This window comes from Amphibalanus amphitrite, unplaced genomic scaffold (genome assembly GCF_019059575.1).
Source record: "Amphibalanus amphitrite isolate SeventyFive unplaced genomic scaffold, NRLGWU_Aamphi_draft 000452F_arrow, whole genome shotgun sequence".
In the NCBI taxonomy this organism is placed as follows: domain Eukaryota; kingdom Metazoa; phylum Arthropoda; class Thecostraca; order Balanomorpha; family Balanidae; genus Amphibalanus; species Amphibalanus amphitrite.
Window position 1 is genome coordinate 282963 of NW_024881946.1, and position 18834 is coordinate 301796.

Consider the following 18834-nt stretch of genomic DNA (forward strand, 5'->3'; position numbering starts at 1 on the left):
ATCACTATTTTTCATTCTGGACTCATGCAAAATTACCTCCGGGCAATGGCATGGAAGAAACCGCCTAATTTTATTTAAATGCAGACAATGAATTCATTGATGATCGTTTTGAACTTCCCGTTCCATTCATATTCGCTCAAGAGAAGAGTGTGGGGTCGCAGATCGGGAAGGGTCACTAATAGCCGTTTTCACGACGGGCTATCTGTCGAGTGCACCTAATTTGACCAAATCTGCACCTTATCTCTTTTACAGCAAATATCTTTATTTCATGAATTTATTTCAGTGTTTTAATCGATGATGCTCTCTGATAATATGACAAAGCAGGCATATAAGCAATTAGTGCAACCCTAGCTGATAGCTACAAGAGACACACTGAACCTAATTTGACCAAATCTGCACCTAATCTGCACCAGATGTGCACCAAATGTGTACCAGATGGCCGTCGTGAAAACGGCTAACAGGAACATTTACGCTACTGTAGTAGGTATAGGTACACACAGTATTCACCATACCCGGGGGCGGTGGGACTGAGAGATCATCAACATCTCGTTGAGTTTGATTCAACCAGTAATAATTCACACAGTCGTTATTCAGTCGATGCTGTACAAATGCTGCAAGACAAGCACGCCCTTTATTCACAGCGCTATTTGATCCAGACAGTGTTGGAGAGGATGGGCAGGCAGATGTCGAGCTCCCGGCGCACCGACTCCACACACGAGGGGTGCGGCTTGAAGGAGAGCAGGCGATAGCCGAGCGCCTCCAGGCGCGTCAGCATCTTCAGGTAGCCCCTGGCCACGGCCGGGCTGAATGACGAGCGCGCCGCCTCCTCGCCGAGGACGGCGTTCTCGTCGAGCACGACGGTGAGCGCCACCTGGTCGGCGGAGACCTTGGCGCCGGGCCGCAGCAGGTCCCAGAGCACGTCGGCGTCTCTGCCGGGCACCGAGACGTCCAGCAGGTCCAGCCGGGAGCCGCCCAGCTGCTGCAGCTGGCGGCGCAGCGAGAAGCGCCGCGCCGCCGCCGCGCTCTCCGTGTACAGCGTGCGGTGGCCGCCGGCGGCGCAGCCGAACTCGGCCAGCTGCCGGGCCAGCGCCCCCGGGTCGCCGTTGAAGCGGCCGCGCTGCACGGAGAGCACGCGGCACGGCCGGCCGGGAGCGCCCAGGTAGCCGGCGCCGATACAGACGCGCCGCTGGCCGTACAGGTGCATGTCGAACCGGATGTCGGCGTCTCGGCCGCTGGCCGGCTCGCGGTAGTTGCACTCGCAGTTGCCGCCGAAGGTGAGGATGCGGGGGCAGGAGGCGGAGACGTGCGCGGGACTGAGCAGGGCGGCCAGCTGGTGCAGCGCCGCCGCGTCGGCCGCCGGGGACCGGTCACTGGCCGCCGGGGACCGGTCACTGCCCGCCGGGGACCGGCCACTGGCCGCCGGGGACCGGTCACTGGCCACAGTCGCTGTCACCCTGCCGGCAGTCAGGCAGTGAGCTGCGTGAGACAGATCCCATAGCATCTGAGGGTGAGATGAACATTACGAGTGACGTGTGAGATAGCTCGTTCCTACGAAAGTTGCTTGCATCTGACTTAGCTGCTGTCTCCTAGTCCCCGACAATAAATAGTTACGTTCCCTGGCACCCCTCCTACCCCCCCCCCCCCCACGAGCCTCTCGCGGACACAGCTAATGCTTATTTACAGCCTGCAAGGCAATGGTGGATGAAGTAAGAGGACAGCCATGTTAATGGCAATGAAATGATAAGGTGTGTAGGTAGGTAGGTAGGAATAGGTACTTAACTTTTACCGTACACTGTACAGTACAAATAAGAACACATAATATCCATTAGCAAAAAAACTCATCGGCACACATGAAACCAAATATCATGACGGATTATACAATTTTTTTGGACTTTCAGTTAGGGCATTTATCCCAAGCTGATCGGTCAAAGATCACTCACCGATATCCGGCCACCAGCAGAGAGAGGAGGACCACGGGGATCAGCGGTGTCCTCATTGTGGGTTCAGCTCAGCACACCGGCCGACTGTGACTGCTGCTGCTGGCCGGCTGCCACACCGACCATTCACTGCACTGCACTGCACTGCTGGCTGTCACACCGACCGGTCACTGCACTGCACTGCACTGCACTGCCGGCTGCCACACCGACCGGTCACTGCTGCTCTACAGACTGTCTTGCCCGTTCACTGCACTGCACTACAGACTGTCCTGGCCGGTCACTGCACTGCACTACAGACTGTCCTGGCCGGTCACTGCACTGCTCCTGTCCTGACTGTCCTGGCCGGTCGCCGCAGACCACAAATGCGGCGTTCTGTAGTCAGGCTCGGGCACTGGGTGGCCGCGGACCGCGGACTGGTGATCGGACTGCGTGACCGCTGCATCTGAGCACTGCCGAACGGAGCGGGAGGCGGCGAGGGGCTAACGGCAAAACGGCCCTCCGCGCCAGTCACTGCACTGCGGCCCGCGGCGGCACGAGAGATGAGCCCGGTCAGCAGTCCGCTCAGTCCACAGAGACGCTGGTCTGACTGGTGGTGCGCCGACCCCGTCCATGGCTGTGCCGTCCCTACCTCCTCTCACGTCCATCCTGTCAGCCGCCGCCCGTGCCGGGGAGCCGTGCTGCATGCTGTGCCGGTGTGCCGGCCGGCCGCCCGGGCCGGTGCGGGGTTACCCCGTTTTAGTGTCGGACGCTCCGCGCCCCGGGGCAGAAGCGCGGAGGTAGCCGGCGAGAGACGCTGAGCCAGGCTGCAGCTCGGTCATTGCACCCCGCTCCTGGTGTTAGATGCTCCGGCGCGGCTGATGAACAAGGTGACAAGGTCATGTTCATTGCTCGATCTCTTTAGCAGGTCGTCAGTTGACGGGACTGATAGGTTGTCCCACTATCAAACAGGTTTAGTGGTATATAGGGCCTTGGGTTAGGTGACACACCCTATCCCTGTGCTCCATATTCGGCATACACAAAACTCCAGTACATGATAAGTGACAAGCTGCAAGCGAGACCTTAAAAGTCTTTGGAAATCACTAGGAAAGTGGTGCGAGCATTTTGAGGTCAGACCAAGAGGTCAAATCGACAGAGGTCGAATTTTCGGGCAGGGTCGCGTCAGGCGGGTTGTGCAAGAAGAAAGAGCTTTACTTCCTTTTTTATATTTCATTGTGTATGCTTCAGATGTTTTTTTAGGTGAATGTCTTAAGCATTAAAATTTAAGACATAGTTCCACGACAAATCGACAAGTGCCCTGCACCCTCATATTTTATTTTTTGCTTAAAATTGGTCTAATGGGTTGTGATGGGCGGGGAAGCCAGCTGTGGCAAGGATTTTTTTCTTCGAACAACGGTTTCCGAGATATAGCCTCGGGCAATTCCTGAAGGTCGCGCTGCAGCCCTATGTTTGGCGGCCTACAACTCAGAAACCGTTGGTTTTCTACGATAAAAACTTTATATGATTCAACTCACAATCAACCAACAAACATTTTGGCTATCTCGGATTTTCAATTTTTGAAAATTTTGATCACGTGACCTTTTGACCTATTTTTCGAAGAGTGACCTTGATATTTTCCCCACTGAAAGTTGCAATTTTGTCTGATGACGATTAAAGCCTTATCAATTGTCATCATATGCGATAATTAAAAGTGGTTATCGCCCTGCGTTGACCTCAGGTCAGGTCATTTTTATGATCTGTCCATTATTACGAGCGGGAGCGACAGCGAGATCTCGAGAATAAAGCAAGATAGCGACAAGCGGTAAACGGTACAGGGTACACATGGACATGGTCTATAATTTTTACTGAGGTCATTTTCAGGTCAGGTCAAAGATGACGTCACAGGAGCAAAAAGAAAGTTAAAATAGCGGCAATACTTATATATATGAAGTTTTTCTCGAATAACTTTCAAGGTATCCCAGCTAGGAACAAACTAATAGCACCATCGTGATCCTCACGTCGATCCGCATCGAAACATATGTATGATGACCTCGAAAGGTTGAAAGGTCAAAAGTTGACCCTAGGTCACGTGACCTAAGATCAACTTTTAACCTTTCAACCTTTCGAGGTCAACATACATATGTTTCGATGCGGATCGACGAGAGGATCACGATGGTGCTATTAGTTTGTTCCTAGCTAGGATACCTTGAAAGTTATTCGAGAAAAACTTCATATATATGTAGTGCCGCTATTTTGACTTCCTTTTTGCTCCTGTGACGTCATCTTTGACCTGACCTGAAAATGACTTCAGTAAAAATTTTAGACCTTATCCGTGTGTACCCTGCACCGTTTACCGCTTGTCGCTATCTTGCTTTGTTCTCGAGACAGGGCTGGAGAAATGATTTCAGAGGTGGGGGGGACTAGGCCTCGAGGGGCCCTCAAGGAAAAGGGCCCCAAGTGTCTCAAAGGGCCCAAAATCATATTACCTTCCAAGGGCGGATCTAGGGAAACGTTTGGGAGGGGGTCACAAGTCGGCCGACATGCCGGGTCTGATGGATGAATTCTGACGACCGGGGGGGGGGGGGGGTAGGGAGCGAGTATGTCGAGATCAAATGACATTTGATCTTCGTCGTTTCTAAGATGAAGTTTTATCATTATTAGTCACTCGGCTCAGTAGTTTCAGTTAGTGAAACCCACCTATACAGGGGCGTCGCTACGGATTTTTAACTGGGGGGGGGGGGGGGGGGGGGGATCGACGTACTTAAAAACCCAGAAGTAGATATAGTTACCTCACTTTTAGCCTAATGCAATAGTAGCATAAAGTCATGATTTCTCTTATTGACCTGTTTAGGAATCGGCGGCGCGAAGCGCCGCAAAAATTTGCAAAAAAAAAATTGTAAAAGCACAGCTCTAAAACACAAACATTACAACCCTTATAGCATGCTAGTACAAGCCGGAGTTCCTTCACAGTACACATATGAATTCCGATTCAATTTGACACGGTTGATGTTATTACATCAATATTGATTGGTGTATGGCGCCGAGAAAATTTGCAAAAGTATTTGTCAAAACACAGCTCCAAAACACAATTTTTACCACCCTTTGAGCATGGCAGTACAAACCGGAGTTCCTTCACAGTTACACATATGAGTTCTAATTCAATTTGTCACGGTTGATTGGTGTAATTACAGTCATGATTTCGTATTGACCAGTACGTACATGAATCGGCGGCGCGAAGCGCCGCGAAAAATTTGCAAAAAGATTTGTCAAAACACAGAGGGGGGCGGCCTCCTCTCTACAGAGGACCACCTCTCTACTGCGGGCCTCCTCTTTTCGCAAGGCCTCTTAACTACAGAAGGCCTCCTCTCTACAGAGGTCTTCCTCTCTACCGAGGGTCTCTCCCTTTCAGAGGGCCTCCTTTACAGAGGGCCTCCTCTCTTCAAAGAACCTCCTATCTACAGAGGACCTCATCTCTGCAAAGGGCCTCCTCTCTTCATAGGGCCTCCTCTCCACTGAGGCGCGAGTCCTCCTCTCTACAGAGGACCTCCTCTCTACTGAGGAAGTCCTCCTCTCTACAGAGGGCCTCCTCTCTACAGCGGGTCTCCTCTCTACAGCGGGTCTCCTCTCTTCAGAGGGCCTTCTGCTTTCAGGCGGTCTCCTTTCCACAGAGGGCCTCCTCTCTATACAGGGCCTCCTCTCTACATAGAGCCTTCTCTCTACGGGGGGCCTCCTCTCTACAGAGGGCCTCCTACCTACTGAGGGCCTCCTCTCTACTGAGGAGTCAGAGGGGCCCTAGCGGTCAGACACAGGCACTAGCGGACGGTTATTCAGGAAGTAAGAAGGAAGGAGAAGGAGGCCTCAGGAAGTAAGAAGGACCCTAGCTGTCAGGCTGGTCAGAGGGCCCTGAATGTCCTGACGTGATTTTTTGGATTCCCGTGAATTTCTTACGCCTCCGACGTGATTTTGGCCCCCGTGGGCCTTCGGCGCCCCACGGGGGCCTCCTGAAACCCCAATGGGGGCGCCCCGTCCCCCCTTGGGTACGTCCCTGGGGCCCACACCGGTCTCCGAAGGTCCAAATTGCCTCTTGAGTCTCATACTGTCCAGTGGCCCGATGGTCTTATGATGGCCTTTGAGGTTTCTCACCGGCTTCAGAGGGCTCACATCGACCTATGAGGATCCCGCGCTGGCCTCCGAGGGCGCAAAATGTAAGAAGGTAAGCATGCCGCGTAAGTAATGCATAAGTATTCCGGCATCTGAGGGACTCCGACTGCTTTTTGGGTGCCTACCGCCTCATACCGGTGAAATGAGGGTCCCTGACACCCTACCTGTCTCTGAAGGTCCCATTTCGACATTCGAGATCCTTATTTTGGGTCACAGCAGAGGCCCATGCAGTTCCCTTAAGGCCCAATGCCGACGGTCATTTAGCCGCTTCTGATGGCCCCACGTCCTCTTTTGAAGGCACCTCAGGGGTCACCATAGGCCTGCCAGGGGCACCACCGGCCTCGCAGGGGCACCTTGGGCTGTCAGGGGCACCACAGTCCTGTCAGGGCCCAGGGGCCCCAGCGACCTAGCAGGGGCACCACAGGCCCGCCAGGGTTACCACAGTCCGGCCAGGGGCACCACAGGCCTGCCAGGGCCCAGGGGCACTAAAAATAAAATAAACAATATAAAAAACAAAGATGGAAACACCGCATCACCAAAATTAAGTGGCCGAAATCCGTTGAGTTTTTAATTTTGGGTATAGGTAGGGGCACCAAAAATTAAATTCATGACCATCCTCTTGGAGTTTTCCTGTATCATCCCCTGGTGCTCGCACGGTTGAGACAAAAACGAGTGAGATTCTGGCCTTCAATACGCCTTTTCACGCAACACGATCCAGACAAAAACAAAGGTATTAGCTCAGATGTGTTTGATAGGTGATTTTGAGCATGCAAGACGGCGTCTATAACGCATTTAGGTATTCGGCTTTTGGAGGGGGGTCAACTGACCCTCTCAGACCATTTGGGGGTCATGACCCCGTGCCCCCCCCCCCCAGGATCCGCCACTGAATTATTCATGCGTTGCTGTACATAGGAGGTATGTGAAAGAAAAGATGTCTAGCAAACACCTGTCGAATTTTCAACAGGCCCACTACTGGACCTGGACCACATGGACTCAATGAGGGCCCATGGCTCTCTGATGGTTCACGGTCACCACGGAACCATTAAGGGCCCACTAGCTTGTGGTGGACTACGACTCGTTGAGATCTACTCACTGATATAGGGCTCCGATGCTTGGAATGGGAGATTTAAAACACTAATACAGGCCAAAATGGCTGATTACTTTTTTAAACATAAGTCAGAAGGGCCCACTTTCGTTATATATTAGGTCCCCCCCAGGTCCCCCCCAGGAAATGGAATTAATGGGGCCCGGGGGGGACGGTCCCCCTCGGTCCCCCCCGGTTTCTCCGGCCCTGTCTCGAGATCTCGCTGACGCTCCCGCTCGTAATAATGGACAGGTCATAAAAATGACCTGACCTGAGGTCAACGCAGGGCGATAACCACTTTTTCATTATAGCATAAGAATGACAATTGATAAGGCTTTAATCGTCATCAGACAAAATTGCAACTTTCAGTGGGGAAAATATCAAGGTCACTCTTCGAAAAATAGGTCAAAAGGTCACGTGATCAAAATTTTCAAAAATTAGAAACCCGAGATAGCCAAAATGTTTGCTGGTTGATTGTGAGTTCAACCATATAAAGTATTATCATAGTAAACCAATAGTTTCTGAGTTATAAGCCGCCGAACATAGGGCTGCAGCGTGACTTCCAGGAATTGCCCGAGGCTATATCTCGGAAACCGTTGTTCGAAGAAAAAAAATCCTTGCCACAGCTGGCTTCTCCGCCCATCACAACTCCTTACACCAGTTTTCAACGAAGAATAAAATATGAGGGTGCACATTTAATTTTTTATTTGTCGATTTGTCGTGGAACGGCCCCATATGTACCTATGCACATGACTTGCTTATTACGGAGCGAGCGAAGCGAGCGGAGTCTTACGTAGAATAACGGAAATTTCTGAGTATGAGCGGCCGGCCGTGCGGACGCTTTTGCGAGGCTTATATCTCAGCAACCACTTGACCGATTTACACGGGGTAATTTTTGTAGGGTAGCTTCATTCCTTCTACCAAGTATTGGACTATTCCCGATGCATGTGGGTGACCCCTTATGCACGTGCCACGCGCAAAATGAAGAGGTGTCAGTTTTGTAATTGTTGCAGTATCTCGGTAACTACTTGGCCGATTGCGCTGAAAGTTGGCATGTAGGTAGGCACCCACTAGGCACTGCATATCCATGTGCCAGAGTTGGGGTGCTGCTGCACGTGCGCACGTGCAGGGGTCGTTTCCAGATCTCGAGAACGGCTGGACCGATTGCGCTCAAATTTGGTACACGGTCAGGGACCAGTTAGTAGGGTGCCGTGCACAAGTCAGTTGGGACCCATTTTGCACGTGCGCACGTGCAGGGTGCCGCTCCCAGATCTCCAGAACGGCTGGGCCGATTGTGCTCAAATTTGGCACATCGCTAGAAACCGGTCAGTAGGGTGCCGTGCACAAGTCAGTTGGAGGTACCCCCTCGAAATTTCGCACGTGCAAGACTCACCCCCTCGCTCGCTCCGTTAGTCGCCCCAAAAGGCGCTATACTGGTTTTAGTTACTTTATTTGTTTGAAGGTTGTATCCAGTTGTATGTATTTTGCCGTCGGCGCTTCTTTGGATGCCGGCTGTCGTGATATATGCGGTCTTTGGGCCTCTTTGAAGTTTAACGACGTAATTGATACGAGGTAACATTGAAAGATAATAACCGTTTTCACGACGGGCTACCTGGCGAATGCACCTAATTTGACCACAAATGTGCACCAAATCTCTTTTACAACAAATATCTTCATATCATGGATTTATTTCAGCGTTTTAATCGAAAATAATGTCGATAATTTGAAAAATGAGGCATACCTACCTGTAGGCATCTGTGTAACCCAAACCGATATTTCTTCTTTTTTTAAGAAAAAATGAACCTTATTTGACCAAATCTGCACTTAATCTGCATCAAATGTGTACCAGATGGCCGTCGTGAAAACGGCTAATTACGGAGCGAGCGAAGCGAGCGGAGTCTCATACTGAATTAAGGGAAAATCCTGAGTATGAGCGGCCGGCCGGCCGGCCGGCCGGCCGTGGGGACGCTCTTCAAAAGCTAATATCTTAGGAACGGGACATCCGATTGACAAGCGGTCTTCTTTACTGAATGTCACTTGGACGTAAAAGTTCTGTGGTGTGATGGCCACCATGCGTTCTTGCCAACCACCGCACGTGGCGCGTGGTAAAGTTGGACATTTTTTAAGAACCCCCAAAATTGCAACCTCAATAACGGCACAACGGTTGGGCCGATCGAATTGAAACTCGGTACACAGTTAGGTCTCCATCAGATAATTCATCTGCATGTGTTAAGGTTGGGGTGCTACAGCACGTGCGCACGTGCAGGGGGCGCTCCCAGATCTCGAGAACGGCTGGGCCGATTGCGCTCAAATTTGGTACACGGTTGGGGACCAGTTAGTAGGGTGCCGTGCAAAAGTCAGTTTGGACCCCGCTTGCACGTGCGCACGTGCAGTGTGCCGCTTCCAGATCTCGAGAACGGCTAGGCCGATTGCGCTGAAATTTGGCACATCGCTAAAGACCGGTTAGTAGGGTGCAGTGCACAAGTTAGTTGGAGGTATCCCCTCGCAATTTCGCACGTGCAAGGCCCATCCTCTCGCTCGCTCCGTTCGCTCCGTTGGTCGCCCAAAAGGCGTTTTACTGGTGCTACTTTTTTCAATCTCCCGGAAACAAAATGAAGCGGTCGGATGAATTGTCGTAGAGTTTTTGACAATAAAGAGGTCAAAAAGCCGAAAACTTCATGTTGCTCATTGCAATGGTATAATTAAAATCATCACCGTTTGTTAGCGTGAGATTCGGCACCCGGCAGGTAGTTGTTCGATGTTCAGGACGGCCGCGCAAGACTCCATAAGACCCCATAACAAAGCAGGCTAACATGAGACGGCCGGGCAGCAAGGGAGAGAGGTCCCACCTCCTCAGACCAGGTCTTCCCGGATCCACATTCCACTGGGCCAGTTCTCGGCTCGCTAGCTCAATCTGATCGGGGGCTATTGACGAAATGCTACTATAGCCGTAGTGACATTTTAAATGACGTCACACAAGGACAACGATGCGAAAGTGAAGCAAGACCTTACAAAAAGTGCATGAAATCACCAATCCACATGTGTTTATTTTGAAGAATTGAGGTAGTTCTAGATCGTTCCCGGTGCCAAAATTTTTCCATTTTCTCCAATTGACCCAGTTGAAGGTGAGGTCACGTAAGCGAAGCAGCCTCGGGTGACCCATATAAAAAATCCGGGATTTACAAGCTTTGCTACCGCTGGAGGATATTAGCTCCTGTAAGTTTCGTCTCCTTGTGAAAGCTCATCTGGCACTGAGGGCATTGCAAAGCTGCTTCATTCTAGGACATTCACTTATGACGTCATAGGTCAGTACCCTGACATGACCTGAGAATTTGGTTGATGTAACAAGATCTGGCTTCAGCCTTGAAGCGAAGGTCAGATACGCAAAATTTTAACTCTCAATCACCAGCTTGGTCCGCGCTATCGCGAAAAAGGCCCTAACGGGGCGGCACCCGCCTCCATCGGCCGGCGAGGATTGTTATGTTGTGATGAGGACTATGTTAATGTATCTATAAATAACAGCGCTAAACCAGCCAGGTGCCGTCCTACAACTAAGGGCTGCTAGCAGTGCACAGTAACAAGCCGTGTTCAATAAATTCATTGTAGGATGAATGAAGATGGCAATGCAAATTTAAAATCCACTAGAGGGACAGCATTACGCGCAGCGTAATAAATCAATTTTCATTAAAATCGGCCCAGTAGCGGCCGAGTTATGGCCAGAATAAATTTGGCGTCTCCTCCTGGCCGGCGGTGCTCTGTTCCGGTATTCATTGCCAAAGGTCAGTGACCTTCCGGCTCTGATTTCGCTCAGTTTTGAAAGCGAAGAAACTGAGCCTAAGGCGCGTGCCGTCTGCTCGGCGCCGGCCGCGGCCAAAATCCCGCAAAGATGCGCCCGCCACGTGCAAACCGCCGAGGGCACCCCCTCCAAAATTTAATACAACAAACAGATGCACGCGTCCGACTCGGCGCGAAAATTTCACCCCCGTAGCCCGCACCGTTCCGGAGCAATAACCCTTAAAGCGTGACTGACGCGTTACATACATACATACATACATACATACATACATACGTACAGACGTTTTGATTTTTATATATGTAAACTAGATGGACAGCATTACGCGCAGCGTAAAGAGGGACAGCATTACGCGCAGCGTAATAAACCAAGTTTCATAAAAATCGGCCCAGTAGCGGCCGAGTTATGGCCAGAATAAATTTAGCGTCTCCTCCTGGCCGGCGGTGCTCTGTTCCGGTATTCATTGCCAAAGGTCAACGACCTCCTACTCTGTTTTCCCTCATTTTCGCAGCGAACAATCTGAGCCTAAGGCGCGTGCCGTCTGCTCGGCGCCGGCCGCGGCCCAAAATTCCGCAAAGATGCGCCCGCCACGTGCAAACCGCCGCACGCACCCCCTCAAAAAGTTGATACGACAAACAGATGCACGCGTCCGACTTGCGCCCAAAATTTCACCCCCGTAGCCCGCACCGTTCCGGAGCAATAGCCCGCCAAGTGTGACTGACGCGTTACATACATACATACATACATACGTACAGACATTTTGATTTTTATATATGTAAATTACGCGCAGCGTAAAGAGGGACAGCATTACGCGCAGCGTAATAAATCAATTTTCATTAAAATCGACCCAGTAGCGGCCGAGTTATGGCCAGAATAAATTTGGCGTCTCCTCCTGGCCGGCGGTGCTCTGTTCCGGTATTCATTGCCAAAGGTCAGTGACCTGCCGGCTCTGATTTCCCTCAGTTTTGCAGCGAACAATCTGAGCCTAGGGCACGTGCTCTCTGATCGGCGCCGGCCGCGGCCCAAAATCCCGCAAAGATGCGCCCGCCACGTGCAAGCCAACGAACCCACCCCCACCAAAATTTAATACGACAAACAGATGCACGCGTCCGACTTAAGTCCAAAATTTCACCCCCGTAGCCCGCACCGTTCCGGAGCAATAGCCCTTAAAGCGTGACTGACGCGTTACATACATACATACATACATACATACATACGTACAGACATTTTGATTTTTATATATGTAAATGAAGGGGTGAGCTCCACTGTTGCGGTGCAGCTTATCATGCTAAATGAACCATTAAAAGTCAAACAATCCTATACTTCCTATAACAATAGTGGCTTATGTAATTTGTTGGACACCCCAGCCTTTTAGCGGCGCGGTCAGTACCGACTGCAGAGCGATGGACCGGAAGCAGACGGGGGCGGTGGCGGGGGCGGCGGCGGCGGCGGGGGCGGCGTCCGTCCACCCTGTCCGCCGGACCGACGCACGGCGCGCGCCAGCATAAACATTTGTCGTCGCGGCCACACAGCTGTAATTGCAGAGCCGCCGGCTACAGGGAACGTCCATTTGCCGCGCGCTGGATTACCGTGCGGCGCGGCGGCGCGGCGGCGCGGGCGCCATCGATCCCGTCGGGCCGGCTGCAGCTCCGAGTACGGAGTCCGGTCCGTGGTCCGACCTGTCGCAGACGACACTTCTACCTACACCGGGGCGCTGCACACTGGTCGGAAACGCTCCAGCGAGAGGCCAGCGGCCTTTCCGCAAAAGTTTTTTGCTTGTTATTCCACAACTAGTGAAGCAAACTTCATAAAACTTTGCATACCTTCTCTGTCATATGTAAGCTATCATTTGGATGTCAAGCACTAAATATATGACGCGAATCTGTTAAGTTATGACGTCATAATTGAGTATAATACAGGATCTAGCACCACTTTAAGTCAACAAGGGAAATTGGAAGCTGCTATTCGGGCACCGGGAATGGTTTCATGCACTCCTTGCAAGGTCCGGTGCTTCACTTTAGCATTGTTGACTTTGCGTGACGTCATTTATGACGTCACTAAGGCCATATAAGTTTTTCGTCAATAACTCCTGATCAGATGGAGCTAGAGAGTCGGGAAAGCCACCATTGGACTCGGGAAGACCTGCCAAATCGAATGATATGCGATATGTCCTCCTTCAACCATTTTCGTGACCTGAGGGGCTCCGACCTGACTTTGACCCGAGGTTAACCCGCGCATGACTGGGGGGGGGGGGGCTCTACAGAGCCCCCTCCCGTTTTTCAGCAATATCTTCTAAACTGTTAGACGGATCAACACGAAACTTGCGGTACCTTCAAAGGCATCAATTTTACACCTTTTGTTAAAATTTCAACTTCCTAGCTACCATAGTTTGACCGAAAATGACGTCAGAGTGACGTCATGTCGGCCGATTTTCATGCAAAATACTGAATTACGGCAAACGCTCTTAAGAGCTCAGTTTTAAAGCTAGATCCATTTTCTTTGCATAAGTGGACTACAAATACACGTAGCTATCAAACTGCTATCTCGAATTTTCGATATTTTGAAAATTTTGAAAAATATGTATTTACGATTACAAAAAATATATCTTTTTTTATTTTTTTTTTTGACTTTTCGCAAAAACCGGAATATATGTGATAGAACACACACTGATGAACTACATTTGCAATTTTTAGCCCAATATCTTCAAAAAGAGCCAAGTTATTCGCATTGTTGTCAAAATTTTACAATTTTATGTTTTTTCAAATCCATTTTTCAGTACGTTTTTGACGTCGTACAGCAATATAAATGGCACCATCGTGTTCCGGAGCTCAAACTGCATCTGATAGGCACCTTTTTTTGTTAAAAAATTTCATTTTCAAAATTTGACCTTTTCTGACCTGAAAGTGACCTGACCTGCGGTAAGTTCAGCTGACAATGACCTCAAATGACACAGACGACACTATTTTCTAAATCTACGAGTAAAATGGACCATAAAACATGCGTCACGTGACCGATACATGATATACAATTTTCGTGACCTAGGATGACCTGGCCTTGACCTTAAAAATTCGAAATAAAAGTTTGGTACCCTCAGGGTATCTAAGGCATCCGTCAAGGAGTGCGTAAACCAAAAATGAGCCTGATCGGACCGGCCGTCCGGTGGTCAGAGCCTAAATTGTGAACTAGCAAAAATGTCGATAATTTTTATTTTGACCTGACCTGTGACGTCATCGGTGACCTCGAGGTCAATGAAAATAGGTTTCGTTCGACAGTTTTTCCAGGGCTATCAGACGCCGTTTGAATTTTGACGATCGGCCCAGTAGTTTCGGAGATAGGAGGGGGGCTCTGGAGAGCCCCCCCCCCCCCCCAGTCACTCGCGTTATGGAAAATACCCCAGTCATGCGCGGGTTAGCGCCTTAAGTTGACTTCACCCGAACACCAAGTATAGCATTCGACGCTCCTGAGCTAGACAAACACGATGCTGCCAAAATCGCGGCAGTGCGACCATTTTTGGCAAAGTAATTAACCAAAAACCGAGCCCGTGCCTTGTGGCACTTACATGACCTAAGAGGTCACTGGCTGACCAAAGACCTTAAATCGGGCAGTACTTGCTGCGTCTTATAACGGCACACAAGCTCGTTTTTTTTCCGCGAGGCTCTAGCTCAATTAGAGGCGAAACGGCGAGGGAGTTGTATCAACCCTCCCCGGTCAATGTAGAAAACCAATCGGTCCGGCCAGGGCTAAATACCGGAATTGTGATCTAATGTAAAAAGACGGCCCAGCAAGGTAACCTGACGCCAGTGACAGGTGTCCTATATTTGCAGCGTCTTATATTCACGAAGGTCTCAATTTCCACTTTCTTCAGCCAAGTGATGGTTACCAATAGCAAGGCTCTCTAAATGCAAGCCGTAATCGCCACGCAATATGTGGAGGGCTTTTGATGTCAATACATACATAAATGCAATAATAAAACCATATTGTATGCGCTTTCCACAAAATTCATAAACTCAAGCGCGTCTGTTTTTAATGACCAGTCAACTACGCATAGATGCGTGCAGGCCACACAGGTCAGCGTAAGCCGGGCGCGGCGGCCGAGCCGAAACTGGGGCGGGGCGGGCGGTAGTTGTGTAGGAATAGCGGCTCCTGCAAATTTTGCGCAAATATGCGCAGTTAGCTTTTATGTTGCCCTGGTGTAAATTTAAATCCTGCTTCATCTCACAAAAAATCAGAGTGGGACTAGATGGGACTACCTGTTGTTTCCTTACCTAAACTTTGCAGTTATATTCCAGAATCACTGTAGGAGAGCCTTCATAAAAAAGCTACAGTAGATCTAAGTTAGGGAAAAAGTATACAAAAAAATTTGCACTGACCAGTCGGCAACTTCATAACAAACATTTTGATGCATAATATGTGGGATTTCAATTTGGTGTCTATCAGCAATAAGACTCTGAATATCCGGCTCAAGAAACCTCTTGCTCCGCGTCAGTTTCCGAGTTCTGGGATGCCCCATCTTCGGGGGCTGATTACAGTTATTTTTGGTCACCCGGATTAATTTTTTTGGCCTAATTATAATAATTTGATCAATTTCAAATCGATCTATATAAAAAATAATCCGAAACTCCGGAATCGCCCGTGGCCTCTCGTGAGGGCGTTTCCGACCAGTGTGCGCTGGCGGCGTGACCATGACCGCGGCCCCACCAGAAACAGCTATAGGGCTGGACTGCTCGTACAGTCCGTCGCAGGCATTTGACAGAGTGTGTTGGAAAAAACACTTACCTTCTAAGCAGGGCTGCGGAGTCGATGGATTTTAGGGTGACTCCGACTCCGACTCCGGCTTTAAAAATCAACTCCGACTCCGACTCCAGCTCCGACTCCGACTCCGGACGGTTCTATTAAAATCCATATCGTGCAATACTGAAGCCCATAATGGATATGTTTTATCTTGCCTGAAACAATCCTTTGTATGTACGTTCCAGAGGGCTTTGCGTTGCAGATATGCATAAAAACAATATTCAGAATTAACAAGCAGGTGCTGGGGAATTCACCGTCTTTTGCTTCTTTCTCTGAAAACGTTCGTCCAAAACAGCGAAGTGGTCATTTTTTCGACAAAATCTAATTTCGAGAGCAGTATCGTAAATTCAACAGGTGCAGTGCATGACGTGGAGCCATGCAGCGTCAACTCCGACTCCGACTCCGGGCAGAATTGTCGACTCCGACCGACTCCAACTCCGACTCCGACTCCGACTCCGCAGCCCTGCTTCTAAGACCCTTGAAATTTTGATTTTTAATTCGTATTTGGAGTTGCAGCCCGGCTTTGGTCCTGGCTTCATAGTGATGCCAGATTTAAAAAAACTAAAAAGGCTTGTCCAATGTCCGCCCAATGTTTAGACCACCGTTTTTTGTGTTCAAATTCTCTCCAAGGCATGGCTTTATTTTAAAAAATGTCCGAAACCTGTATGGAATATAGGTAGTGAAGTTAGTTTAAAAAAATGTTTGCCGAATGTCCAAAGCCCGATATTGTTGATGACTCCCCGTCGAAAAATGCTCAAACCACTAACCACCACTTTGTTCAAAATTTCCGAAAACTTGAATGAAATGTCAGAATGCTTTCAATGATCGTTTACTGACCCAAAATTGCTTGTTATCACTGTAGCTGAATTTTTATTAACAACTTATAGTCGAACACGAATTAGTAGGTAATTAGGTATATACCTAGTGGTATGATAAGCGTTTTTTTGATTTTGTCTAAAGTCGGCTGGCCTTGTCCAACCAAATTCCGCATTAGACAAACTCGGAAGATGATCCGAGTTGCCTGGACCTATCGTCCTCGCCTACCACGCCTCACATATAAAGGTCTAATCTACCTCGGCTATCTGACGGCGAGTCTGTCTAATCTGTCGGAGGGTTTCTGATAACAATTAAACATAGTTATCCCGCACCGAAGACAGTGTTTACAATTGCTTCACGTGCAAAAAAATGTTAAACGTCTATAAAGTACACATTTCGTCTATAGTTCGTTTTTTTTTTCAAAAGGACGCTGGCTCCAAGTATGTTTTTCGAACAAGCACGTGTTTTAGCGAGCAAAACGAGCAAAAACTGAACCTGAGAAAATCGAACGTCGACTAATTTTAACATGTGATTTCTTCCCGATAATTTCCATATGGGCGTTTTGGAACCAGATATGAGAACAGCGGTGACGTCATGCTGTCGAACATGTATTTCAATGTAACTTATGACTATCATGGACGGAACCGCTCACTCGATTATAAGCTCGGCAACAGTGAAAAACTAAGTTTCACCCAAATTCGTTGACACTTGTCCCACTGCACGGACATTTGGGTGCCTGCTGCCACCAGTGGCATCATCATAGTATGTTCATTTTTAACCCGCGCCCAGATGGGGTCTGCCGAGCAACGCGGTCTGATGGGGGGGGGGGCCATTTTGGCCCCCCCCTCAGATCTCGAGAACCACGCAACATAGCGACAAGCGGTAAACGGTGTTGGATAGCCCCAGCGGGGAACTACCTTTTGACCCAATTTCATTGACCTCGGTCAAACCGATGACGTCACAGGTCAGGTCAAAGGTTGAATTTTCACCGTCTACAGGCATTTCAAGAAATGCGTTGTAAAATCGAGTAAAATGCATTTCATTGAAAATCATCGATGGAGAAATGTTCTTCAAACACAAATTTTGCTATATGAGGTCACTGATACCAGGTCAGGTCACAGAGGTCAGGTCACTGGGGGGTCACAATATGAAAGTGTCGTGTGATACATGTTTTATGGTTCATTTTACATGGCAAATGCGATTATGTGGGTCAGACAGACTTTAGGGCCAGCTTAGGCCACGTTTTGGTCAAGGTCAGGTCAAGGTCAGGTCAAGGTCAGGTCAAATTAGGTCAAATTTCAAAGTTGATATTTTTGCATAACATGGGTATCGATTCGATGCAGCTCGTCACGGGGAGTTCAATGGTGGTCTCCGTTTTGCGCTACGAGGTCTAGAATTGCTAAAAATTGAGTTCAAAAATGTGACGTCATCAATTTTTAACTGTTTTTTCGCTATAACTTGGCCAAAAAAAGAGGTATCGATCTAAAATTTGGTATGTATATCGAAGAGTGCAGGGACTATCACATATATTCCGGTTTTTTCGAAATTCGAATTTTTTTTGGAATTTTTTTGAGTTTTTCTAAAAAAATCAATTTTTTTGATTTTTGGGGGTCAAAATCCCAAAATTTCGAAAATCCGAGATAGCAGTTTTGTAGCGCCGTCTTTTCTCTACACAACCACATAAAGAACTTTAAAATTGCTTGTTAACTGTAGAATTGGTGAGCGTTTCAAGATGTCATGTTTTTTGCTCATTTTTGCTCGAACATGACCTCAGTTTGACCTCAATAACTCCTGACCTGAGGTGACCTGTGACTTGAAATTTTGTGTGAAGGTGTCAAATTGATGCCCGGTAAGGTACCCAAAATTTGGCGGCGCTGCGCGCCGCCGTTTTCTCGCTATTTAAGAAAAACCACAGGGGGGGGGGGCCAAAATGGCCCCCCCCCATCAGGGCGCGGGTTAAGAAACTGTGAATTTTATTGTTTTACTTTGCCAGCTTGGCTTCACGCGTGAAGTGTCTGCTGAGCAGGTCGTTTGTCTAGGAGTATGAAAGTTTATTTTTAGCACCACCTCTTCAAGCATTCGTCTCTTTCAGACGTAAACGTTACCAACTGCAAAGAATTTGCTTTGCCTTGGAACAGGTATATTACATTACAGGCTATTATAGACATAAGATTAGATTCAAGTACAGCAAAAGCACAGTTACTAAGCAATAGGCAGACAGGCGCAATGTTACCCGCTACACGCGCAGTGACGAAAACACTTTCGCGTCACTCGGG

At 49.0% G+C, this 18834-nt stretch overlaps 1 protein-coding gene across 1 annotated transcript; it reads right to left on the reverse strand.

The window, feature by feature from the left end:
• Window positions 1-617: 617 nt before the first annotated feature.
• Window positions 618-2628, reverse strand: LOC122391743. The gene is made up of 2 exons (XM_043385965.1): window positions 1941-2628; window positions 618-1454 (listed from the first exon to the last, which is right to left on the reverse strand). The coding sequence occupies exons 1-2, from the start codon at window positions 1994-1996 to the stop codon at window positions 644-646; spliced, it is 867 nt and encodes a 288-aa protein (XP_043241900.1). The 5' UTR covers window positions 1997-2628; the 3' UTR covers window positions 618-643.
• Between the last annotated feature and the right edge of the window lie 16206 nt (window positions 2629-18834).

Excerpts from the sequence above, each read along its gene's own strand:
- LOC122391743 (XM_043385965.1), bottom strand. The coding sequence starts at position 1,996 with ATGAGGACACCGCTGATCCCCGTGGTCCTCCTCTCTCTGCTGGTGGCC. Across the intron at positions 1,455-1,940 it reads CTGCTGGTGGCCGGATATCG|GGTGACAGCGACTGTGGCCA; the intron begins GTGAGTGATCTT and ends GACTGCCGGCAG.